Source organism: Sinohyriopsis cumingii, chromosome 1, assembly GCF_028554795.1.
Source record: "Sinohyriopsis cumingii isolate HCF-2022 chromosome 1, ASM2855479v2, whole genome shotgun sequence".
Taxonomy (NCBI): domain Eukaryota; kingdom Metazoa; phylum Mollusca; class Bivalvia; order Unionida; family Unionidae; genus Sinohyriopsis; species Sinohyriopsis cumingii.
In genome coordinates, this window is record NC_142961.1 from 153925679 (window position 1) to 153951919 (window position 26241).

Sequence of the window (26241 nt, forward strand, 5' to 3'; positions counted from 1 at the left end):
TACAATACATGATACTTGATATCAGTCAGTTGTTCTATACAATGCTTGTTTGGGGTCTTGTCATACAATACATGATACTTGATATCAGTCAGTTCTATGCAATGCTTGTTTTGGGTCTTGTCACACAGTACATGACACTTGATGTCAGTCAGTTGTTCTATACAATGCTTGTTTGGGGTCTTGTCATACAATACATGATACTTGATGTCAGTCATTTGTTCTATACAATGCTTGTTTGGGGTCTTGTCATACAATACATGACACTTGATGTCAGTCAGTTCTATACAATGCCTGTTTGGGGTCCTGTCATACAATACATGACACTTGATGTCAATCAGTTGTTCTATACAATGCTTGTTTGGGGTCTTGTCGTACAATACATGATACTTGATGTCAGTCAGTTGTTCTGTACAATGCTTGTTTGGGGTCTTGTCATACAATACATGACACTTGATGTCAGTCAGTTGTTCTATATAATGCTTGTTTGGGGTCTTCTCATACAATACATGATACTTGATGTCAGTCAGTTGTTCTATACAATGCCTGTTTGGGGTCCTGTCATACAATACATTTTTACTTGATGTCAATCAGTTGTTCTATATAATGCTTGTTTGGGGTCTTGTCATACAATACATGACACTTGATGTCAGTCAGTTGTTCTATATAATGCTTGTTTGGTGTCTTGTCATACAATACATGATACTTGATGTCAGTCAGTTGTTCTGTACAATGCTTGTTTGGGGTCTTGTCATACAATACATGATACTTGATGTAAGTCAGTCGTTCTATACAATGCTTGTTTGGAGTCTTGTCATACAGTACATGACACTTGATGTCAGTCGGTTGTTCTATACAATGCCTGTTTGGGGTCCTGTCATACAATACATGACACTTGATGTCAATCAGTTGTTCTATACAATGCTTGTTTGGGGTCTTGTCGTACAATACATGATACTTGATGTCAGTCAGTTGTTCTGTACAATGCTTGTTTGGGGTCTTGTCATACAATACATGATACTTGATGTAAGTCAGTCGTTCTATACAGTGCTTGTTTGGAGTCTTGTCATACAGTACATGATACTTGATGTAAGTCAGTCGTTCTATACAATGCTTGTTTGGAGTCTTGTCATACAATACATGATACTTGATGTCAGTCAGTTGTTCTATATAATGCTTGTTTGGGGTCTTGTCATACAAGCAATCAGTAAAACTTGTTTTAGATCACTCATGCAGCCAAGTTGTGTGAACATTCTTTTTTTCATAGATTTTGTGTGAAACTAATCAGTAAGGTTGAAATACAGATGAAGTAATGAAGAGTAAATTAGTGTTCATCAATGATTTACCTGAGGGCTTAAGTTCTTTCTCAGTTTTGCAAATGTTTTAATTTATATAACTATGCATGACCTCATCAATTTGCAGCCCTTTGCAGTGTACTGATTAGCTAATCCTTCCGTAATGTGTTTGACTGATGTTACTCAGTTAATCCTTTAGAAATGTTCTGTTTGAATAATGTTACTCTGCTAATCCTTTGGAAATGTTCTGTTTGAATGATGTTACTCCATTAATCCTTTGGAAATGTTCTGTTTAAATGATGTTACTCCATTAATCCTTTGGAAATGTTTGAATGATGTGACTCCCCAAATTCAGGTTCAGATAAGGACTACATATCCCAGAAATGGTGTTATATTTGGAGTTACCCAGTGAATGTTGATTTTACAACTGGTGTATCACTCACAGCTCAGACACCTTCAACATATGGTACTTTAAGGCTGTTTGGGTCTAGGGTCATGTAAACCTTGGTACATCATCTCTGTGCATGAATTCACAAGCATATTGACTAGACCCTGCATTCCTTCCCTAATCACTGATTCAAATACAAACAAAGTAGAGGATAAACCATACAAACTGTATATTGTAGCTTCAGTGAATTTGATTGTGAAATTTGTCATGCACTACTTTGTAACATCATTACCCCAGTGCTTCCTGACTTTTGTCTTCTTCAGATTTAGCTAAATTTTCCTATTCTGCACTAAAGCCTTTATTGAGAAAAGATCACAGCAGATGCAGTTTAAAATGAGCATAATGCAGTTATTAAAACACATGGTTTTATCCAGATGACACTTAAACACCAATTTTACAGTGTTGTGACCGTGACAATATCCCATTCAAGGGAGGTAATCCACCACGAGGAGTATGGTAGCATATTGTATTTCATATTGACTAACACTCATGATAATGACAAGTATTCCTGAGAAACATGGTAATCCAGTCCCAGAGGAACAGAGTGGTCCAGTCCCTGAGGAACATAATAGTCCAGTCCCTGAGGAACATAGTGGTACAGTCCCTGAGGAACATAGTGGTACAGTCCCTGAGGAACATAGTAATCCAGTCCCTGAGGAACATGGTAATTCCGTCCCTGAGGAACAGAGTGGTCCAGTCCCTGAGGAACATGGTAATCCAGTCCCTGAGGAACAGAGTGGTCCAGTCCCTGAGGAACATAATAGTCCAGTCCCTGAGGAACATAGTGGTACAGTCCCTGAGGAACATAGTGGTACAGTCCCTGAGGAACATAGTAATCCAGTCCCTGAGGAACATGGTAATCCAGTCCCTGAGGAACAGAGTGGTCCAGTCCCAGAGGAACATGGTAATCCAGTCCCTGAGAAATATAGTGGTACAGTCCCTGAGGAACATAGTAATCCAGTCCCTGAGAAACATAGTGGTACAGTCCCTGAGGAACATAATAGTACAGTTGCTGAGGGACTTTGTGGTCAAGTGCCTGTGGAACATGATAGTCCAGTTCCTTTTCCATTCTAGTTTTCAGTACATGATATTACCAAATTGAATATTTTGGACTGAATTTGATACATCAGTCTAACATCAGTTATTATCTCCTTTTCAGCATATATGAGTATATTCAAGCCAGTAATTCATCAAGTAATGGATTTTTACAAGCCAACCTGTGTGGTTCTGCAGGTAATACCTACTTTTAAAATAAAATTTTATTATTTGGTTTTAATTTTGATGTAACATAAATTTATACATTTTGATGTCAGTGCCTATATAATCAAACTATAAAGCTATATTTTTATTCATAGTTTAAGAAAACCAATAAGAAGTGAAACTTCACAAACTGTGTGTTTGACAACTCTTTTCCACCCTTATAAATGTTGTGAGATCTTATAAAGCTAAATAGATACAGAACATCCCTGTTTAAAATAAATGAAATATTGTTGAAAAAAATCAGATTTTTCTATTGGGCCTTTAATCAATTAACCCGTCAATCAGTAATTATATTTATTTGCTTGTTCTAGTGTGGGGCGGACTCTTTGGGCAGTGACAGATTGGGCTGTTTCAATCTCAGCATAAAGGGCCATGGGTAAGTTCAGCCTTGTGCATGTCACAGAACTCTTCACATGTTTTTTGTGTCTCCAGCAGACACTTGACTTCTAGCTACTTTTGTTGCAGAGGCAAAACTCGCATACACAGGTGAAACAGAATCTCAGTAACACAGGTGTAACATAATCTCAGTAACACAGGTGTAACAGAATCTCAGTAATACAGGTGTAACAGAATCTCAGTAAGTGATGCATGGACAGAGCAGTAATCCTAATCTGCATCAAACTATTCCATTGTAAGATAAGGTTACTGGACACACAAAGAATAATGAAACTGTGTTCATGCTATTCTGTTGAAAGATCTTAATTTAAATACATACTTTAAATAGCATAAATCAGATTGAAACAAGACAAGATAGCTGACATATGGCAGGATGGAGGTGTATGCACATCCACTCCAATATTGACTGAAGATTGGTGGAATTTGGTGCCAACTCATCTGTTGAAGGGAGAAAACTCCCATCTGATGTTTCTTGCAAATATTTACTATGTATAATCGTGTATAAGCCAGTTTGTTTATAAGCCGACCCACAAACTGAACAGGTATAAACACTAAAAAGTGCATGACCCATGTATTAGCCAACCTACAACTCCGAGACATCTCAAGATACATGAGGTAAGTTCTAAATGCATTTATTTAGGCAAAGTTATATTTAAAAAAATTACATGTATATTTATCTCGTGGTTGGCGTGCATGATTATTAAAAGAAATGGTATAAACTTGTTTGAAAAGTAATTTATTTAATTTTCTGTTTTCTTATTGTTTCTGCCTAATTTAGATTTGTCTATAATTTGATCGAACGATGACAAGAATGTAGCAATCATGAGTTGCTGTAACATTAGCTCTCTCTTTTGACTTGATTATTGTTTGTTTATGCATTATTGCATTGGACATTTTATATCAGTTCATCGGTAATTACGTTTTTACTTTGCTTTGAAACTGTAAATACCTAACTCATTAAAATGTAATCCCCGTATGACAACACAATGAACAAACAATGCGGTTCAATTCATTGCTTGCAATTAGACTACTGAACGTATTTACATAATGGTGCCACCACATGTACATTGTAGGTTTGATTACGCACTGAATTAAGTACATCCAATGGAGTCGAATCATGGGTACCATTGCACTAAACTTTAATGATATCTCCAAAATACAATAATAAAAGAGAAAATAGTTGCCACCTGTACGATACCATGAGGCAGGCTATTTTGGTACCTTTAGTTCAACAAAATTGGGAATCCTTTATTTGCCAGTCAATTGCTGGTGCTTGCATAACACACAATAGTGTAGAAAGTGATTTCTTTGAATTACGACGGAGGGCCAATCATTTTCACAAAATAGTTGCATGGATAAGGATTAACTTTTAATTACTTGCGCTGGCTTTTTTGCTTGTTTATTTAAGACTAATCTTTAGCTGTTGTGCAGTTTGACCACAGCTGACCAGAATATGAATATAGGGCACATCCTGGGGGAAAACACCGCATGTCACAGGGAGAAATGGCTAGTATTTTTGTGAATTTCACTCATATTGGACTTGGAAGATCGATCAATATTTAGTGACAACAAAGCTTTAAAAATGCCATGAAAAACCTCCCGATTTTAGGTTTCAGTCTCCTTACTTGGCTTTTGAAAAGTTCATAGGTATGCCTTACACCCCGTTTTACAAGACTGCGGTAATTATGCTAATATTAAGGAATAAAAGGCAATTACACATCAATGTACTGGTATAGTTACCAGTCAAAATTCCCTCTTATCACAAGCCAGTTTCAGGGTTTTAATGATTAACTGGCCTGTACTGCTGTCGCAAAACAAAAGACAAATTCGCTGACAATCAACATAGGAGATGCCGAAACATCAAGTTTTCCATTGTGTGGAAAGTTATGATGTTTGTTCAGCTAAAACACAGAACCAAAATTGATTGATGTTGATCTTAGTTGATCTATATGAGAATTTTAGCCTTTATTATTACCACTCTTCGTGAACATGTAAATTATGATGGTTATGTGCCTTGTACAATTAAACGATGATACTTTTTAAAAATATTACCTCAATTTGTAGGATCGCTTATATCATTGAAAATGAGTAACTTGTGAGTGCGTATTCAATGTAAATGAAACAGCTATTAAGGACTAACTGAAATGTTATCTGGAAGAATGCAATTTGGTTGAAACAATGAATAAAGCAAAATCTGCATCTAATATATTTGGGAATAAGTAAGGATTTAAGTGACGCTATGCATGCTTTGCACTGTGTAAGTACTGTACATTATAGTTTAGCATGGTCTCCCTGGTAAACTCAACCAGTCTGCGAATTATGAAGTCTGTATTTACCTTTATTTAATTTCATGTTGGAGAAATAAGAAAATATGCACATGCAAAATAATAACAAAATCAATCATAGTACTTTATAACAGTTTAATAATTGTTTGGTTGCCGAAAGTTACTTTTTTTTACATGCCTATGACTTAGGACAAGGAAAAAATTATTGTTTTATGTCCAAAGATTTGCATCCACTACAGAAGTCAACAAAAAGACCTAAAATCTGTCATGGATAAGCTGCCCCCCCCCCCCTTCTTCCAGGCCTTTATTTATTCCTAAATTATTTGATTTATACACGAGTAAATGTGGCTTTACCCTTGTAAGTAAAAGAAACCAAAAGAGGTGGTAAATGTTTTTCTTAGCTTGGAATAGCTGGATTTGTGAGTTAGTGGGTGTACTCCTAATCACTAAAGAAACTCCAAATATTGGTTTTAAGTCGCTGACAGGAAGAATATGGCCAGTACTTTTCTGGTGAAATATGATAAATGATGGTGAGAAATTTTACCAGGTACATCAGTTTTATATATAGAAAATACAGTGGAACATATGAAGTGATGTCCTAATGCATCTAATTATGCAAAACAATTTTCGTTGATAATAGAACAAGTAGCACAGTGTTGAATATAAAGTCCAGAATACTTTTTTAGCACTAGGCACGAACTAATACAGCTCCTAATGTCTGTTTTGGTGTTTCAGAGAATGTGTCAAAGTTGTGAAGGAGTATGGTCTACCCATGCTTGTGCTCGGAGGAGGCGGGTACACCAAGAAAAATGTTGCTCGATGCTGGTGCTATGAAACAGCTGTGCTTTTAGATGAACAAATCAGCAATGAGATCCCTTATAATGGTATGAATATCACCTATATTTGCATATAAGTTAGGTTCTCTTGCAACATAGACTCTAATCTGCTGTCACACAATATACCAGCAGATCAGGATGTGTATTGTTTGTTCTACTAATTATTCTTAACAAACTACATTGACCCAAATATGCCATTGCATTATGCAATGGCAGATATTAGTCTATGCAGTTTGCTCATGGATCAGACTTATATACAAGTAAATATTATAAGTTAAAAGTGGATACTGATTCCTTTCTTTCAGTGTTTGTTGGTATTGCCCAACATTTCTGGCAATTGATATTACATGAAATGTACTTCAGGCATATGTTACATGAGATATGTTTGAATCTTAGAGTAAAAAACAAGTTGTACTATTTTAAATCACACTTAGAGTGAAAAACAAGTTGTACTATTTTAAATCACACTTAGATGTGAATCTCAAAAGTTCTTTTCCTATCAAGGAGAAAGACTTGCACAAATTATGTACACATAAGACTTCGACTTGGTTGAATTTATTATAAGATTAAAATGATCATGTTTGGGTATTTATCGATGTGTAAATTTTACCTAATCACTCACAGAGTAAATAAAGTCCAAATAAAGTCTTTGAATAATGGTCTCATAGATATTTGTTTTTATTTTTGTGTAAGTGGTCATATTTACCATTCACCCACACATGTTTTTTAAATAAGCAAACAAAATTTAAAATAAAAAAATTAAAAGAATTACTATTGAAAATGCCAATTTAGCCATTTTGTGTTTCATTTAGTAGCCTTTGAGTATTGATTTATTTCAGTAACTTTTCAGATAATTTCTCAAATCTTGGATTATATCCTTCAGCAGCCTCAAAATTGTCTGAACCACTTCCCACGCTATTATTGTTGTTGTTGTATAGGGCTAGGGTGACTGAGGTCATGGGGTGCTGTGTGAGGGAATTTATCAATCTCAGTTGTTCTGTTTCATTTTCAGTGTTTGTAACATCAATTACATTATCGTCAAATCCATCTTCTGCTTCAATCGCTGCTATTATTTCTTTTAACTCTTTGTCATCTAATTCTTAAAAATAACTCAGCAGAAAATTGCAGTGGAAAAAAAACGTAATTGGCCATTTTGCATGACTATGTAGCAGACGAATGCCAAATTGTAAACTATGCATTTCAATCAAAGTATATTTGAAAAAGTATAAAAAGGGTATAATTTATATTTATTTGCTGAATAAAAACTGAAAAGATGAAGCAATCATTTTGCAATGATGTGTCTGCAATGTTTATTTATATTGCAGACAGTATAAAAACCAAAAATAGTCCCAGAATTTATTGATGTGTAAATAATTCCAGGTCAGTATCATATGACCATTTACAGCCAATTGTATTGCAGAAAATCTGTTTCATTTATAAAAATTGGAATTATTAAAAAATGATCTTTTCAAAAAGCATTCGCCATTTAGTTGGCACTCTACAGTTTCGTATTTTGCATATGATCAGAATTTTAAAGAAAAAGAATTTCCCCAGCTTTCCTCACTGGTTATACTGGCTATTTAAAAAAGACCTTGTATATCTTAGGTATAGTTGAAAGAACCTTTAATTCCCTTTATTTTGGTTATGATTGATGGGTGTAATATCGGTTATACAGTATACAGCTTGGTCTTACTTCAAATGTGCACCTTTCTAAAAAAGTGCTAGCTCTACTTGGTCATTTTCACTTCCTGAACTTCAGAGGTAAATTGTATAAAAAAGAGCTGATAACTTTTTTTACATTTTATATATTTGGTAATTCATTCATTGCACTTTCAGAAGCTGGTATTATCTAGTCTGGCAAAATTCATTTTCCATATTTTAATAGCTGCTACAGATAGTGTACTTTAGGCCATTTCAGGCTGATTTTTTTAGCACAAGGGAGCAGTCATTTTAGTTACCAGTGTGCTTAGATCATGTATAATTTCCAAAAGTACAATATCCAAAGAAATATCATCCACATTACATTAATGTAGCATAGAGGTATGCCAACATTCCCTCCATTGTGCATGTTTTAAATGCAACCAACTTCACCTTACATACATCACTCTCTCAAAAGTACATAATAAATGGTGAGCGGCCCCTCAGCAGTAGATGTTCATTCGGTGAACCAGAAACTGCAAAGCCTTTTGTCTTAGTGAGAGTTATGTTTCCCTTAAAAACCAAAAATAGGTATTTTGCCCCATATCACATATATAAATTTTGTTAATAAGGGGTAACCCCTTCAATCAGTTGAGTTCAACAAGGTCTTCAAAGTGGACTATAAGTACCTAATTACAACTTAGAGATTTGCTTGATCACAACTTTTGTCTTCACTCTAAACTGTTATATCTCCAGTACATATTTTGTTACTATAAAAGTCATTTACCCACCCTGTCCCTCCCCCACGTCAGCTAAAAGAAAATTGTACATGCCATATAATAAATGCACAAACAAAAACATATAAGCATTTAAAGCAGAAACATTTGATTGTATACTTGCAGAATGATTTTAAAAAAATAAACAGTATAAAGATGTTGCCACGGATGAGTTGGGGTGGGGGTACATAAAGGACTTTTAACTTCAGCTTATGTGATAAATGCAGTTAGATGCAAGAAATGGTCTTATCATAAATTCATGTAAATTCTTTTTGAGCAGTAGAGCATCTGTTCCTTCAAGGGAGTCTTGTTTGTCAGTTATTACTCTTGATTAGGCATCCAAAATTCTTCTCAGGACTTGGACAATCATTTTTTTCTTCTTCTGAATCAGCAAGAATATGGATCATAAAAGCTTGAGCATATGTGTCCTTTTTTCAGGTTCTTTGATGACTTTATGGAACAAAAAAGTTCTTCCTCAGTTTACAGAGTTATGGCCCATTAAGGATTTTGACTGTTAACCATAAGAACATTTTGTGAATGTTCTGACAAATTTTTTCCAGTTGGTTTTCTTACATAGTTTTTGTCATTGTAAATCTAAAGGACCCATCTTAACAACTTGTAAACACTAGCAACTGTATTTTTCTCTGATGTTCATCAACTTTCTTTGTAGTGGTTCTCCTAAAATGATCTTAGATGAACTCAATATTGAGCAGGTTTTTTAACTCTTGAAGCTAAAAGCTAATTCCAGTCGATCAATAGGAAATTTGCCAATGGACCACTAAAACTCCAGCTCTCAAGTTTGTTCGACCAGTAAAAAGTTTGATCAACATCAGAAGTTAACAAGTGGTTTTGTGTCTTATGTATCTAAAACATGAGATTGCATTCATTTTCATGGTTATTTAATGCAATTGAATAACTGCCAAGACCATGCACTTGATGAGGTACAGTGACTGTCTGTGGCAGAAATGGTCATGTGTAGTTCCATACAAAAAGTAAATGTTGGTGCTTGTCAAAACTGAACACACGCTGATTAAGCCTGGTACCCTGGCCTTACAATTAATATTATACTGACAATATATAAAATGATGTTGGGTATCGAGTTAGTGCCATAGTTGCAAATGGTGAATTTAGCCAACATGCAACACTAATCCAAATATAGATAGGTTAGTGTCAGAACTTGGTCAGTGAGAATAGGTTGTGTTGTTGGACTGAATGGACACTTAAGCAGAAATATACCAAATACAATAATACTTTTAGATTATTGATGATAAAATATTCATTGTATTGTGAACTGACAGTTGGAAAAATATGGAAGTTCTTTTATTGTTGCCACCAAAACATTAGAAGTTTGATCACAATAAGAAAGAACATGATCATAAATATGATTAAGAGAATATAGTTAGAAAGTATCAGAAGTCCTCAAAATATGTACACAAATGGATGAAATAAGACCCAAAAATTATTCTGATGTTTTGCACTTTGCACTGTGTATTCTGAGAAACACAAAAGTTTCCAAATCAGTGAAATTTAGGATCAGTACAGGATCAGTACAACTTTTGTCTGCTAATCCTATGAATAAGTGAAAAAATCCTAAATTTGAGCCCAATTAATGAGAGTTACTGCCCAATTAATGAGAGTTACTGCCCAGTTGATGAGAGTTACTGCCCAATTAATGAGAGTTACTGCCCAATTAATGAGAGTTACTGCCCAATTGATGAGAGCTACTGCCCATTTGATGAGAGTTACTGCCCAATTGATGAGAGTTACTGCCCAATTGATGAGAGTTACTGCCCAATTGATGAGAGATACTGCCAAGTTGATGAGAGCTACTGTCATTTCATGCGTGAGATTAAACTTCTTATTGGCTGTCGTTACATGTAAACAACAGAATACCCATTCTTGTCTCTTGTATACTCAATTAATTTATCAACAATAGGTAATATTGACCATATGACTGACTATGTCATTCAAATTGAATCATGACACATTTGACAAAATAAGGAAATAAGTACACTGACTATGTCATTCAAATTGAATCATGACACATTTGACAAAATAAGGAAATAAGTACTTGATAATCTTTTGTCTGTAACTTTCTTTTACGAGTCATGGCATGGAAGAAATGTTGGCTGCTGTACTTAAAAAAATTAATACAAAGCATTCTTGTGATACATAAGAATTCAACAAGTCATTCAGAGATTTATGTTTGCAATTTGCATGCATTCACATAAAAGTAAATTGCAATCATTTGCTGGTTGTCACTGACTTCTAAAGAAAGAGTTGAGAAGTGTTGTATTTATTGCCTGACAACAAATGCACATAGATGGACATGTTACAGGCATTGGATGCAAGTAGCACCTGTTCTTTCAGGAGCATTCATTTCAGAAATTGATTAAATTTATTTTCTTTACCTTCAGAATATCTTGAATATTTTGCTCCAGACTTCACCTTGCATCCTGACATTTCAACTAAACAGGAAAACTGTAACACTAAACAGGTGAGAAGGTTTGCTGATTTTTCATGTAATACAGAGCTTGACAAATAAGTAGATTTTTAATGCATTTAGGAATGGATAAAATTGATTTCTGCAGAACATGATTGTTTTTCACCTTTTGTGTGGTTTATCTGAATAAATCAGGATTCCATTTCAGTTTGCATGGAATCTTATGAAGACCTTTCAAAATTTGGCTAGCCATTTATTTATAATGACTCAGTTATATGAGGTGTCTTGATATAATTTTATATATTAATGGTATTTGTTGATTTATCTGGGCCATCTCAAGATGGATGATACTTGATATATTTGTATATAATTACTGGTATTTGTAGATTATGTATGGCTATCTCAAGATGGATGATACTTGATATATTTGTATATAATTACTGGTATTTGTTGATTAATCTGGGCCATCTCAATATGGATGATACTTGATATATTTGTATGTAATTACTGGTATTTGTAGATTATGCATGGCCATCTCAAGATGGATGATACTTGATATATTTGTATATAATTACTAGTATTTGTAGATTATGTATGGCCATCTCAAGATGGATGATACTTGATATATTTGTATATAATTACTAGTATTTGTAGATTATGTATGGCCATCTCAAAATGGATGATACTTGATATATTTGTATATAATTACTAGTATTTGTAGATTATGTATGGCCATCCCAAGATGGATGATACTTGATATATTTGTATATAATTACTAGTATTTGTAGATTATATATGGCCATCTCAAGATGGATGATACTTGATATATTTGTATGTAATTACTGGTATTTGTAGATTATGCATAGTCATCTTGAGATTGATGATAAATGAATGCATACACAAATTTTGTGCAGTCGATGTAAATTTATTAGATTATACAGTCCTACCCATTTATGTCGACATCCTCATGCCCGAGGAAGTATTGTCGCCATAGACAGATGTCTAGATAAGTGTTGTGGGTGGGTCTGAAAAAAAAATACAAGTTGAATTCCTCAGTAAGGGGTAACCTGTCATTAGTGAGTAGCATTTACACATTGAGAAAACAAGCAATGGAAATTTTGAGTACATGAAGACAAAACCAGTGTGAAATACACTTGTATATTGACAAATTACATTTTGGTTACCTTTGTGTAATAAAATCCACAATAAAATATTGCATCAGTCACATCCTGATATGAAAAACAGTCACTACAATATTCAGTGTTGGCATTAGCACATGGTTGCATAGTTGTTATTTACATGCTTCAAGTACATGTACTTAAATTGTCCTAGATTTTGGTCAGTCTGTTCCCATTCTTATTGAGGCTACCAAGGGGATGGGGCTATTCACAGGGAAATGAAAACCTATCAACAAGTTGGTTTAAATAGTACATGTATTTAGTTACAGAAGTCATCGTAAAAAGTACATAAAAGCAAACAAGATATATGCAGCTGATATGATTAATGAAGGCATAATATTGTATACATTGACACATGCTAATGAGGTATTAAAAGAAAATGATTCTTACAATACAATATTGTAACAATGTCAGCTCAAGTGGTATACATTTAAATAAGTCCTGGAGATAACAAGTTATGAATTCTCTCAAAATACAAATACATGTAGCAGTAAAAGATTTTAATGACAAATACATATACATGTAATTGTGATTATTATCTATAGCATAATCAATGCAAACAATTACAATAAAATTTAATTTAATTTAGATTTAAATTAATTAAAATTAAATGTTGTTAGCACAACAAGTGGGCATGGGAGATAACGAGAGCACATGCATTTCTGAACTTCATACAAGCTTCTTCAGTTTGAGCCTTGACAGTTCTGTCTGGAGAAGATGCTGCAACTTTTCCAAGTGACCATGCACTTCTTCCGATATTACCAATGAGTTTGATTGCACAAATAATCTTGTCCAACCATCGCACATTGAAAAGGCCTCTCTGGATGAAACACATGGCAAAGGTAGTGTTTCCAATTCATCACTAGCATCAATTTCAATTATGTTGTCTTCCTTGCCATCTTCTGAAACGCAATCCATTTTTACGGCAACAATAATGTCATCATATGCTAGAGCTGCTCGGCGTTGTTCCTTGTCATCCATATCAATAGCCATCCAAACAAACTCATCCATCAGAATTCCAATCCCTTCATATAAGCCATCTTCTTCAAGACTATGTGGGATATCTGATTGGGAGAATCCATGAAATTCCTCGTTTTTAGGAAAGAAAGCGTGCATAAAGCAGTTCTGTATGGTTTCTGGCTTCACTAATCCCCAAGCTTTCCTCAAGTTGTACAGAGCCCCAAGCAAATATTCCTTAAATTCTTCTTGCAGATCAATCACAGCCAGCTTTTTGTGGGCGAGAAGTTTTTGATAATGTAGTTTCAGATTCGGGATGATTCCTTGATCCACTGGTTGTATGAGTGACATGGTATTGGGCAGAAGAAAAATTATTTGGACATGTTGGAGATTGTCCACACGTTGGTGCGCAGAATAAGTATCCATAAGCAAGGAAATTGTTCTTCCTTGCACTTTCATGTATCTGTCGAGTTTCCTTTTCCACTCCATAAAAATGTCTAACGTCATCTAAGCTTTTGTGTTTGCATAATAATCCACAGTAAGATGGTGCACATTTTTAAAACAGCGAGGCTTCTTAGACTTACCAATAACTAGAAGTGGCATTTTATCATTGCCAATCATGTTCGATGTGACTAGAATAGAGATGCGGTCTTTAGGCTGTTTCCCACCAACACATGGTTGACCTTTGATGCAGTATGTCTTGTCTGGAGTACACTTAAAGAATAAAGCTGTTTCGTCCCCATTGTATATATCTTCAGACTTATAATTCTGCAATATATCTTTAAGTTGGGCTTTCCATCCATCAAACTGTGATGTATCTGCTGAGTTGGCTTCTCCACAAATCCTTTTGTATCTGATGTTATGACGAACTTTAAAGCGACTGAACCAACCACTTGTTACAGCGAAGTTCTTCACGCTAAGTTTTTCGCAAATTTCGCTTTTTCAATGATCATATTGCGATCTATGGATAAGGTAGAAAGTGCAATGCGAGTTTCATTGAACCATCTTGCTGTGGCCTCATCCATGTCTTCAAATTTAGCAGTCTTCGGCTTCTTCCTTTGGGGAGTGCAGTTACCTTCAACGTAGTCTTTCTTTATAGACTCAGCAGCTTTCATCCATCCTGACAGGGTGTTATGTTTAAGAGAAAAATTTTCACAGACATCTTTGCAAGATGCTCTGCCCTCAGCTTCCTTAACAGCCAGATATTTAGTTTCCAGAGACTAAATTTAATCTGCATTTTACACTGCCATTGGGAGCCATCGTAAATATAAATAAAGTTAAAAAGGAAACTTTCACAGCACAATAAACTTGTTTTAATCACCGATCACTTTGGAAAATGCAAGAATCAATCAGATTTCATTGCTTTTATTTAAGTTGCCGTGTGAGGCCAACTTTATAGGACCAAACAAAAGCCTGATTTTTTTATCTGACCGCAACATTAAAGCCTGGTGGCAAGATCAACTAATTGTTGAATAAAGTACAGGTCGAAACTGACCTCTTGCTGATATAAATGAATAGGCAGAAAAATTAAAGCCAGGCAGCAAGATCAACTAATTGTTCAACAAACTATGGGTCAGAACTGGTAGCTGGTCGACATAAATGATTAGGCGGGAAAATTAAAGCCTGGTGGCAAGATCAACGAAATGTTGAACAAAGTATGGGTCAGAACTAGCAACTTGTCGACATAAATGATTAGAAAACAAAGGATTTGTTCAAGCTGGAACCAAGGGCTTCTGTCAACATGTACGTTTATTTTTTTATCTCAATGTTGACATAAGTATGACAATTCTGGTAGTAATAGTAGAACAGGGGACAGGGACTTCGCTTTTTTGTTAAAATAGGCGGCTTGTTGGCATTATCACTTATGTCAATATAAGTGGGTAGGACTGTATACTGTTTATATATTTGTTCATATTGTAGAGCCATGCTATAACTAGGTAATTATGTCACTCTGGACAAGTGAGAGCATTATTATTGTTATTATTGATTATTATTATTATCATTATTATTATTGTTTTATTGTTATTGTTGTTGTTATTATTATTAATTTATTATTGTTATTATTATTTTAAGTCATTACTTTTCATTACCACTAAGCTGATGGTGTATGTCCTGCTTTTAGTATCTTGACAGCTTAAAACAGACTGTACATGACAATCTGAAACAGATCGCACACTCACCCAGTGTACAGATGCAGGATATCCCACCAGACCTGCTGCGATTAGAGAACACAGAGGAACAAGACCCAGACATCCACAACCATCAGGATGAACTTGACAAAAGGTAGGAAGGTTTTAGCGTCCCTGTGTTAGCAGTTAGTGAGACAATTAGAATCAGTCACATGTACTGGTGTGGAATGAGGAAATCAGCAAATAGTGAGACAAATAGAATCAGTCACATGTACTGGTGTGGAATGGGGAAATCAGCAATTAGTGAGACAAATAGAATCAGTCACATGTACTGGTGTGGAATGGGGAAATCAGCAAAATTTCTGAATTTGTAGCAGTGTTGTTATCTTTCTTGTCTTAGTAAATAGTAAGATAAATAGAATCCCTTATATGTATTGGTGTGGGAAGGGGAAACCCTGCCCAAAGGTCATAGTTTGCAGAGTTATGGACCTTGTTGATCAGCTTCATATTTTTACATGGGATGTTGTTTGTAATGACAAGTCCTTGAAAAATGCATTTTTTCAGGCATCATCATTTGGAGGAGTCCTGGCCATTTTCTGTCATTTTCCAACACAAGGTTCTCTTGGTTGAGGCTTTAAGTAGTAAATTGTAGTGAATGTGGCCCTTTGCAATACACCCATCCCTTTGCAGTACACCCATCACTTTACAATACACCCATCACTTTGCAATACACCCATACCTTTGCAATACACCCATCACTTTGCAATACACCCAACACTTTGCAATACACCCATCCCTTTGCAATACACCCATCACTTTGCAGTACACCCAACCCTTTGCAATACACCCATCACTTTGCAATACACCCATTGCTAATAGCTCTCATTTTATTGGCATCAGTTAGGCTTTTATGCATGCTATGAATGTGGGAAAAGATTGTAGTGTTACTCTTGTATATCCATTCAGTATATATATATATATATATATATATATATATATATATATATATATATATATATATATAAAAGTTACCTTTTGTGTTAGAACTGTCTTAAGCAGACACCTAAGGAAATAGCCAGACTGGCCATTGTACACAGGTAAACTCGGAATACAAGGTGACCTTCAGACTTGTTTCTTGAACAAATACCATGCACCAAATACCATTATTATTATTATTGTTATTGTTGTTGTTATTATTATTATTATTATTATTATTATTATTATTTCAGGCAATGTTCATTATTTCTCAATTAAAGAATAAACTTATGATTTGTAAATTTTGGTGGAAAGGGGTCAAGGATGTCTCCAAGTTTCCTCATTATATTTCCATTTAGTACATTTTTGCTGATGCAGCTAGCTAGAGTAATATATCCATCAAGTAAGAGACCTTGGCAAAATATTGTTCAAAAGATTTGTGATGCCTTTTAAGTTTAAGAACTGTGTCCATAATATATTTAGTATCAAATGTGCGCATGTTTTCTTTGTCAGTTTCATGTTCGTGCAGAATGTAGTATAGTATTTCTTCATAATTTTGAACCAACAGAATATCTGATGTTACAACTCTAGAAAATTGAACTGCATGATGAGAAATGGTGATAATCACAAATTTTGTGTAATTTAAAATATTTTTTTCTTTTTAAAAAACAGTGAAAGAATTAAATATAATTTACAGTGTAATGAATGAATTCCTAAAATCCTAAAAGTTACATAAATTCCAATAGTTACAAGTAATGTTAATATGTTGCAAAATTATTCCAAATGATGACTGTATTGTACTGGTGTGCCAACAATACAGAACAATAACTATATTATAATGCCAAAATGTTTTTCAATGAATTCACATTAATTCCAACAGAGCTACAAATCCAAATAGCCTTGAATGTTTCACAGTAAATCCCATACATCTATTATAACCAAATAGTCTTTAAATGAATATTACAGCACTGCAATTCCTACAAATAATTATATTAAATAAATAAATCCCCTAATATAAGTCTTAAAAGAATAGTAATACCATTAAGAATGAATGATTCCACATAATAATCTTTTCATATAGAAAATTAACACGCGGTAGCTAGAATGGAATATAAAGCTTTTGAATGCATCATATGGTATTTAGAAATGATCATTGTAGTAAACAAGGGTCATGTGGTTTACTCTAGCTACTCATGAAAAAGGTCAGTTGCCTTTTAGAAAACCAGTTCCAATAACACCTGTCCTTGTCAAGTCATGTGATGTTTACTTGCACTTATCAATGCTACTTAACCTTGAAATTTATTAATTAAATGTCTTGCACACTATACATGACTCATAATACATAATCCACCCCAGTTGAACTAAGCATGATTATGCAATCACAAATGAAAACTCTTGTGTGTTTACCAGAGTAGTTTATTCATCAGTCCATGTGGCATGCTGTTCTAGAAGATTTCCATGTAACGTTTCTTGCACTAGTAGTAGCAACACCTGCCATATATTGAGGACAGAGAATATAAATTTCCAACAAAATCATGAAATAGAAAGCTCCTCATACGGTTATCATCTGGGTACTGTGTTTGAGGGTTTTTTCATGCATGAGGGTAATTTTATAATAAGTACAAATTACAACACCACTATGTCACAGTTTCACCTCCTCCCAAAAAATGGAGACTTATATATGATAGTGACATGGATCTCTAATTATTCATGAATAGTCAATCGAACACATATTAATCGTTTTGCATTGTACTCATCATTAGTGCTGTGTACCAAGTATCAAATCATTGGCTACATTAGAACTTTTCCATATCGGAACTGATGAACGTTGATAGTTACCCTCAAGATGTTCATGGTGCAGTGCTTACATTTAACAATTATAACTGTTCATTGTTCTTTTTTTTGTTTGATTTTTAAAAAATGTTTTGTAACAGCAGCAGATATAGCTGGTATTTACTAAGATAATTCAGATTTTCATAAAACATTCTGAGACTGAATGACATATATGCAGAATGTGAAGAATTAATAGTACCTGATGAATACTGTATGTATTGAATGACATATATATACAGAATGTGAAGAATTAATAGTACCTGATGAATACTGTATGTATTGAATGACATATATATACAGAATGTGAAGAATTCATAGTACCTGATGAATACTGTATTTATTGAATGACACATATACAGAATGTGAAGAATTAATAGTACCTGATGAATACTGTATTTATTGAATGACACATATACAGAATGTGAAGAATTAATAGTACCTGATGAATACTGTATGTATTGAATGACATATATATACAGAATGTGAAGAATTAATAGTACCTGATGAATACTGTATTTATTGAATGACACATATACAGAATGTGAAGAATTAATAGTACCTGATGAATACTGTATGTATTGAATGACATATATACAGAGTGTGAAGAATTCATAGTACCTGAAGAATACTGTATGTATTGAATGACACATATACAGAATGTGAAGAATTAATAGTACCTGATGAATACTGTATGTATTGAATGACATATTTACAGAATGTGAAGAATTAATAGTACCTGATGAATACTGTATGTATTGAATGACATATATATACAGAATGTGAAGAATTAATAGTACCTGATGAATACTGTATTTATTGAATGACACATATACAGAATGTGAAGAATTAATAGTACCTGATGAATACTGTATGTATTGAATGACATATATACAGAATGTGAAGAATTCATAGTACCTGATGGATACTGTATGTATTGAATGACATGTATGCAGAATGTGCGGAATAAATAGTACCTGATGGATACTGTATGTATTGAATGACATGTATACCGAATGTGAGGAATTAATAGTACCTGATGAATACTGTATGTATTGAATGACACACATACAGAATGTGAAGAATTAATAGTACCTGATAAATACTGTATGTATTGAATGACATATATACAGAATGTGCAGAATTAATAGTACCTGATGAATACTGTATGTATTGAACAACATGTATACAGAATGTGAGGAATTAATAGTACCTGATGAATACTGTATGTATTGAATGACATGTATACAGAATGTGAGGAATTAATAGTACCTGATGAATACTGTATGTATTGAATGACACATATACAGAATGTGAAGAATTAATAGTACCTGATGAATGCTGTATGTATTGAATGACATATGTACAGAATGTGAAGAATTAATAGTACCTGATGAATACTGTATGTATTGAATGACATGTATACAGAATGTGAAGAATTAATAGGACCTGATGAATACTGTATGTATTGAATGACATGCATACAGAATGTGAGGAATTAATAGTACCTGATGAATACTGTATGTATTGAATGACATGTACACCGAATGTGAGGAATTAATAGTACCTGATGAATACTGTATGTATTGAATGCAGGGATCGTCCTGGGCTTCGCCAATGTCGCAAATTGCGATTTTTTTTCCTTATTGGCGACAAAAATATCCAATCTGGCGATTTTTTTGGCGACATACTTTTTGGTTATTTAATTTGTACATACAATCATGGATTTGGACTGAATAAATTTAAAGCCAGAACGAAAGGAAGCCATAAACTTGACTAAGCAATGCATTGGAATCAATCTGTTACACAAACAATCCTTTGTTCTTATTGACAACCCTATCTTTACAGTGCATTGTTACATCATAATCTGCTTATGCTGACATCTGGGCTGAGTACTGTATGCTGCGATACAGTCAATCATGCTACCGTACTATACCTACAACTGACCCACTTCTGAAGACGCGAATAAAACATACAATTAATTGTATGGCTAATCCTTCTGTTTTTTTTTTTTACATATACCAATACAATAGTTTTGCTGAACCTTCATAGAAAACTGATAACCTTTGAAGTACCGACTACTGTGTATAAATACAAAGCAAATGGAAAAAATCTCAATCACAATTACATCTGTCGCCAGTGCAGCATTTTACTCATTGATCTTTTCCTTTTGCCATCAGTCCCGTGTTACGGCTGCAGAGACTTAAACTCCACAACAAGAAATAGCAAAAAAAAAAAAACAGTTTTGCATAATTAATAATAATTATTTATTTCTCAAAATACAGGAGTGAAAGAATCCCTAAATTGGGTGTGAATTTACGCTTATATATACGGTCCAATATTGCCAGGTGTTGACTCGTGTAAGTTTCATTCGTGGGAATTGGAGATCCTATTTTTCTTGTCGAGAAAATTTATGCAGCATTCAGTGATCATTCTTGGGATTTAGGAAGCAATTCGCTACAAGCTTTGTGAAGCTAGCCATAAAGGGGGGGGGGGCTGCTGAGAGACTACTGGTGTCACCTGTCAGCACTGAGGACTGTGAACGTGGATTCAGTAAGATGAACCTCATAAAAACTGACATCAGAAATAAGCTCTGCATCTCATCTCTCGAGAATTTAATGAGAATCAGCATGTACAGATGTGAAAAATTAGACTTTGAAACTGCATTCAACAAGTGGGCAGCCCTAAAATCGTGACGGATCTTCATGTAACACTTTGTAACATTTTGTTAATGCTTGTTGTAATTAAAGTATTAACTAATCCATCTTTTGTAATTTTCATTGCCTGTTACATTAATAGACTAAATTAACACTTGGAAAAATGTACACTACTTTTTTTGGCGACACTTTTTGAAATTTGGTGACAAAATATTGAGGTTGGCGATTATTTTGGCGACAGCTTTTTAAAAGCCAGGACCATCCCTGGAATGACATATATACAGACTGGGAAGAAATAATTGTACCTGATGGATACTGTATGTATTGAATGACATGTATACAGAATGTGAGGAATTAATAGTACCCGATGAATACTGTATGTATTGAAAGATATGTATACTGGGTGACATGAGCACATTTCTACTTGTCTTGGTTATTGTATACTGGCTGACATGAACACATTTCTACTTGTCTTGGTTATTGTATAATGGCTGACATGAACACATTTCTACTTGTCTTGGTTATTGTATACTGGCTGACATGAACACATTTCTACTTGTCTTGGTTATTGTATAATGGCTGACATGAACACATTTATACTTGACTTGGTTACTGTATACTGGCTGACATGAACACATTTCTACTTGTCTTGGTTATTGTGTAATGGCTGACATGAACACAATTCTAGTTTTTAGAGTTATTTTATCCTTATGAAAATGGAAACATCTAGTTGTCTCTGTTATTGCATCCTGACTCACATGAAGACCAATATAGTTGTCTCATTTATTGCATCCTAACATGAACACTTATATAGTTGTCTCATTTATTGCATCCTAACATGAATGCCTATATAGTTATCTCATTTACTGCATCCTGACTGATATGAATACCTATATAGTTGTCTCAGTTATTGCATCCTGACTGACATGAACACCTATATAGTTGTTATAGGTTACTGCATTTGTAAAGGAAAATATGAACAAGTTTTTTGGATGGAATACTGCATGACCTTGGGAGTGCAGTATATCCATCCAACAAAATGAGTTCGTATTTTCCCATACATTTGCATTAACCTTTTTATTATATGCTCATTTTTTTTATTCTACCTAAGGCTTAATTATATAAACAAAATACCCTACAAGAAACAATGTAAATGAATGTATGCCATATTCCAAACTAAATACACAAGTGCATATTTATCATTACACAACACCAACATTATTACTGTGCACATAACTCCGCCCAGATAAATTTGAACTTAGTCGCGTGGTCAACATAACTTTTAAAAGAAAATGGCGTGTCTAGTTAAAATTGAAATTTGGAGTCATATTGTGAATTAATGTGCATTGCAACAACTTTTCCATTTCATCTGAAATGAATAGATTTTGGTATTTTTTTCGATTCTTCGAAATTTCGTGATTATGGACTGGATTTGTATGTGACAATTCCACATGAAATACATGGGATTGAATAAGCTAGGGAGAAGCATGTTGACATCTTCAGATGTGTTTCTGTTTCTGTCATTGAATGTTTGAAATCATAATGTGGGAAAAATATGAAGTCTTTCAATTGCAATTATCAAAAAGGCGCTATGAAATTTAATGCTTATTTCATTTTGAGTGCAGTAAGGAGGATGTAATTGCACTTGTCATCAAAATTACAGTACAATTTCGAAATGTGTAATCAAGATTGAGAACCTATGACATGGCGCATGTAATTCAGATTTGCAGAACTAAGAAAGTACATTTTGAGGAAATTCAGGATATAAAACTGTAAATATATATTTTTTGCCATTCTTATCACCAGCTGAAGAAGACAATATATGACTTGTCACTTGTATGTTATTTGTAAGGACATTTTCTTGCGTTTGTTGTATACTGTAGCTAGCCTAAATCCGAAACATTGTATCAATGCAGAATGTGCTAAAGCAGCTGGTATGTGGCAGTCCACGAAACATCTGTTTTAGTTCATTCAGAAACAAATTTAAGCAACCACAAGTGCCTCTTATGCGAGTGTACATGATTTGTTTACAAATCAAAAGTGCTGGCATCTGCGTCCAGTGTTTGTTTACAATAGAAAGTAGTTCCTTTATGCATGTGGATGCTATATGTGTATTGGCGTGCGGGTTCAGTATCGGGTAGTACTGCACGATTCTGACAATGTAAAGTTAACGGAAAAAATGAGCATATATTAATCTCATTTATTGCATCCTAACATGAATACCTATATAGTTGTCTCATTTATTGCATCCAGACTGACACGAATGCCTATATAGTTGTCTCAGCTATTACATCCTAACATGAACACCTGTATAGTTGTCTCATTTATTGCATCCTGCCTGATATGAACACAGTCTCATTTATTACATTCTGACATGAACACATATATTTGTCTCATTTATTGCATTCTGACATGAACACTTATATATTTGTCTCATTTATTGCATCCAGCCTGATATGAACACATATAGTTTCATTTATTACATTCTGACATGAAAACATATATTTGTCTCATTTATTGCATTCTGACATGAACACCGATATAGTTGTCTCACCTATTGCATCCCAACTAACCTTTGGTTTATTTATTTGCAGAATCGAACCTGCCAATGAGTACTATGATGGGGACAAAGATAATGATAAGGAGAACGATGGTTACTTGGATGTATGACAAAGATAATGACAAGGAGAATGATGGTTACTTGGATGTATATCAAAGACAGTGACAAGGAGAACGATGGTTACTTGGATGTATGACAAAGATAATGACAAGGAGAATGATGGTTACTTGGATGTATAATAGTAAAGAAATATAGATTCAGAACAATTAGATCTCAGTCTCTGGTTGCATGAGCAAAACGTGTAAGTTCTGGGAATATGGAGCTCTTCTGTCAGATATTATAACAACATCCAGCAAATCCCTGGTCAAACTCAGTAGTATATCTGACAGCTCAGAAACTTAAAGTCCAGTAGTTATGTCTTTGCCGGTCATCAGGGAACTCAAAGTCCAGTAGTTATGTGTCTTTGCCGGTCATCAGGGAACTCAAAGTCCAGTAGTTGTGTGTCTTTGCCGATCATCAGGGAACTCAAAGTCCAGTAGTTATGTGTCTTTGCTGGTCATCAGGGAAGCCAGCAAAGATACTGTCCATCACTGTCCATTATTGCTTATTCCACAAGATTTTTTACTGTGGTCTTGGAAGGAAGGAACTTCATTTTTTGACAGTCTTTTGATTATTTTTTTTCTCTTTTTAAAAGTTGTTTGACTTAATGCATGCATAATTTATGTAGTCATTGTACATTTCCACAGTGAAGTGTTTTTTCACTGGTATTTTTTAGGGGTTTGATTATGTTTTATAGATCCCAAACTAGAACTCGCATTACACATTATGTACATAATAAAACCAAAAACGTTTCTTGTGGCATTAAGCATATTTCTCCATTGAATTGCAACTGGATGCTCTTGTCCTGCGTATAAAGATTGATGTGTAACATATTGCATATTCACAGCCTTATTTTAAAATTTATTCACAAAACATTATACAAATTTGTATCATGCTTTTTCTTTTCTTTGTCATATCTGCATGCACATCAAGAAAAAGAAAAAAAAGAAGAAAAAAAAGCAGCTGAATTGTACCATGACTGGTTGAGGTAGGCTGATAAAACTAATTTAGCAATTTAATTTTGGTTGACACTAAATTTCATCCAACTTTCTCTTTGTTCTTCCACACTGAAGACTAACCTTTTTTTCTGTGCATATGTACATATTAAACATTGGTCATTGTGTTGCTGTACATCTGTCACCCATGATGATTTTAAAAAAATAACACTTTCAGTCACACTTTACCAAATAGATGTCACTGTGACCTTTATTTCATGCCTCAGGGACTCCTACACTTTTCACATCAGATTATTTCACCATCAATTACCCTATCACATTAACATTAGGAAATTAATCTGCTACTTCAAGATCCAGCTTTCCCTTTCCATCTATACATCATAGACAAGAAGGGAAGTTACTTTTACATATGAACTCCCCTTGTCTATACATCATAGACAAGAAGGGAAGTTACTTTTACATATGAACTCCCCTTGTCTGTACAGCACAGACATGAAGGGAAGTTACTTTTACATATGAACTCCCCTTGTCTGTACATCATAGACAAGAAGGGAAGTTACTTTTACATATGAACTCCCCTTGCTCCTGCAAGGTGATGACCCATATTCTGGATGTAACCTGTTTAAACTTAGGCTTGTTACTTATAAACAGTGCTTCTGTAAATCCATTCAAATGTATATTTAATTTTGACCATCTATTATTTATATTCAATGTTTTTTTATTATGTACTTCTTGATTCAGCATCTTGAAAAGGCAATTGAAGGGCTGCCAAAAAAGAGTTTTGGAGAAACGTAATTTTTTTAAAAACATGTTCTTTTGTGAATCTACTTTTTTAACTCATACTTGTACACATAAGGAAAAGTCTCATCAATTTGATAGAGGATCTTTGTTATTTATAAATGCAAATAACTTTGACTTGCTGCAAACAATTTTGCAAGCTGTCATAGACATAAATTACTTGTATATGTGTCATCGTCAGAATTTATGAGAAATATATGAATCTGAGGCACAATCAAGAACATTTGACAAAAAAGATTGTCATTCTTAACAGTATATTAATTGTGAAAATTGTTTTCTACTAGTTTCACCATTTGCTGTCAGTGCATTTCACATGAAATGCTTTATTTACACACTATGAACAACATTATGGAAAATAATTATTTTTATATTGCAAAAATTTTTTACCTTTCAGAGTGATGTATAAATATGGTTGTAATTAAAATGTGTATGTGAAAGCATTGTGTCTGTTGTATTCAACACCCAAAACTAAACTTGTACATATATAATTTACAAGTTAAAAATTCAACATAGATAACTGAAGCATTGACTATCATCTTCATTAAATCAGATGGTCAAGCATTGACTATCGTCTTCATTAAATCAAATGGTCAAGTGGTCTAAGGTGCTTGCTTTTGCAGATCACTTTCACATCTCACCTCAGTCTACATGAGTTTCACTCTCAGCTTGACCAGGTATGCAACAAAGCTTGCCATTCTCTTCCTGTAGGTCAGTGGTTTTTCCTGGAT

General features: G+C 34.1%; 1 protein-coding gene across 1 annotated transcript in view; it reads left to right on the forward strand.

The window, feature by feature from the left end:
• The window catches only part of LOC149808187 (histone deacetylase 3-like), a 50072-nt gene extending 24122 nt beyond the window's left edge, over positions 1-25950 (forward strand). Inside the window, exons 9-14 of the mRNA XM_089974399.1 lie at positions 2900-2973; positions 3312-3376; positions 6417-6565; positions 11349-11428; positions 15632-15792; positions 23695-25950. Coding sequence (XP_089830525.1) covers positions 2900-2973; positions 3312-3376; positions 6417-6565; positions 11349-11428; positions 15632-15792; positions 23695-23770 — 605 coding nt within the window. The 3' untranslated portion in view covers positions 23771-25950. The remainder of the gene's footprint in view (positions 1-2899; positions 2974-3311; positions 3377-6416; positions 6566-11348; positions 11429-15631; positions 15793-23694) is intronic.
• The last annotated feature ends 291 nt before the right edge of the window (positions 25951-26241 follow it).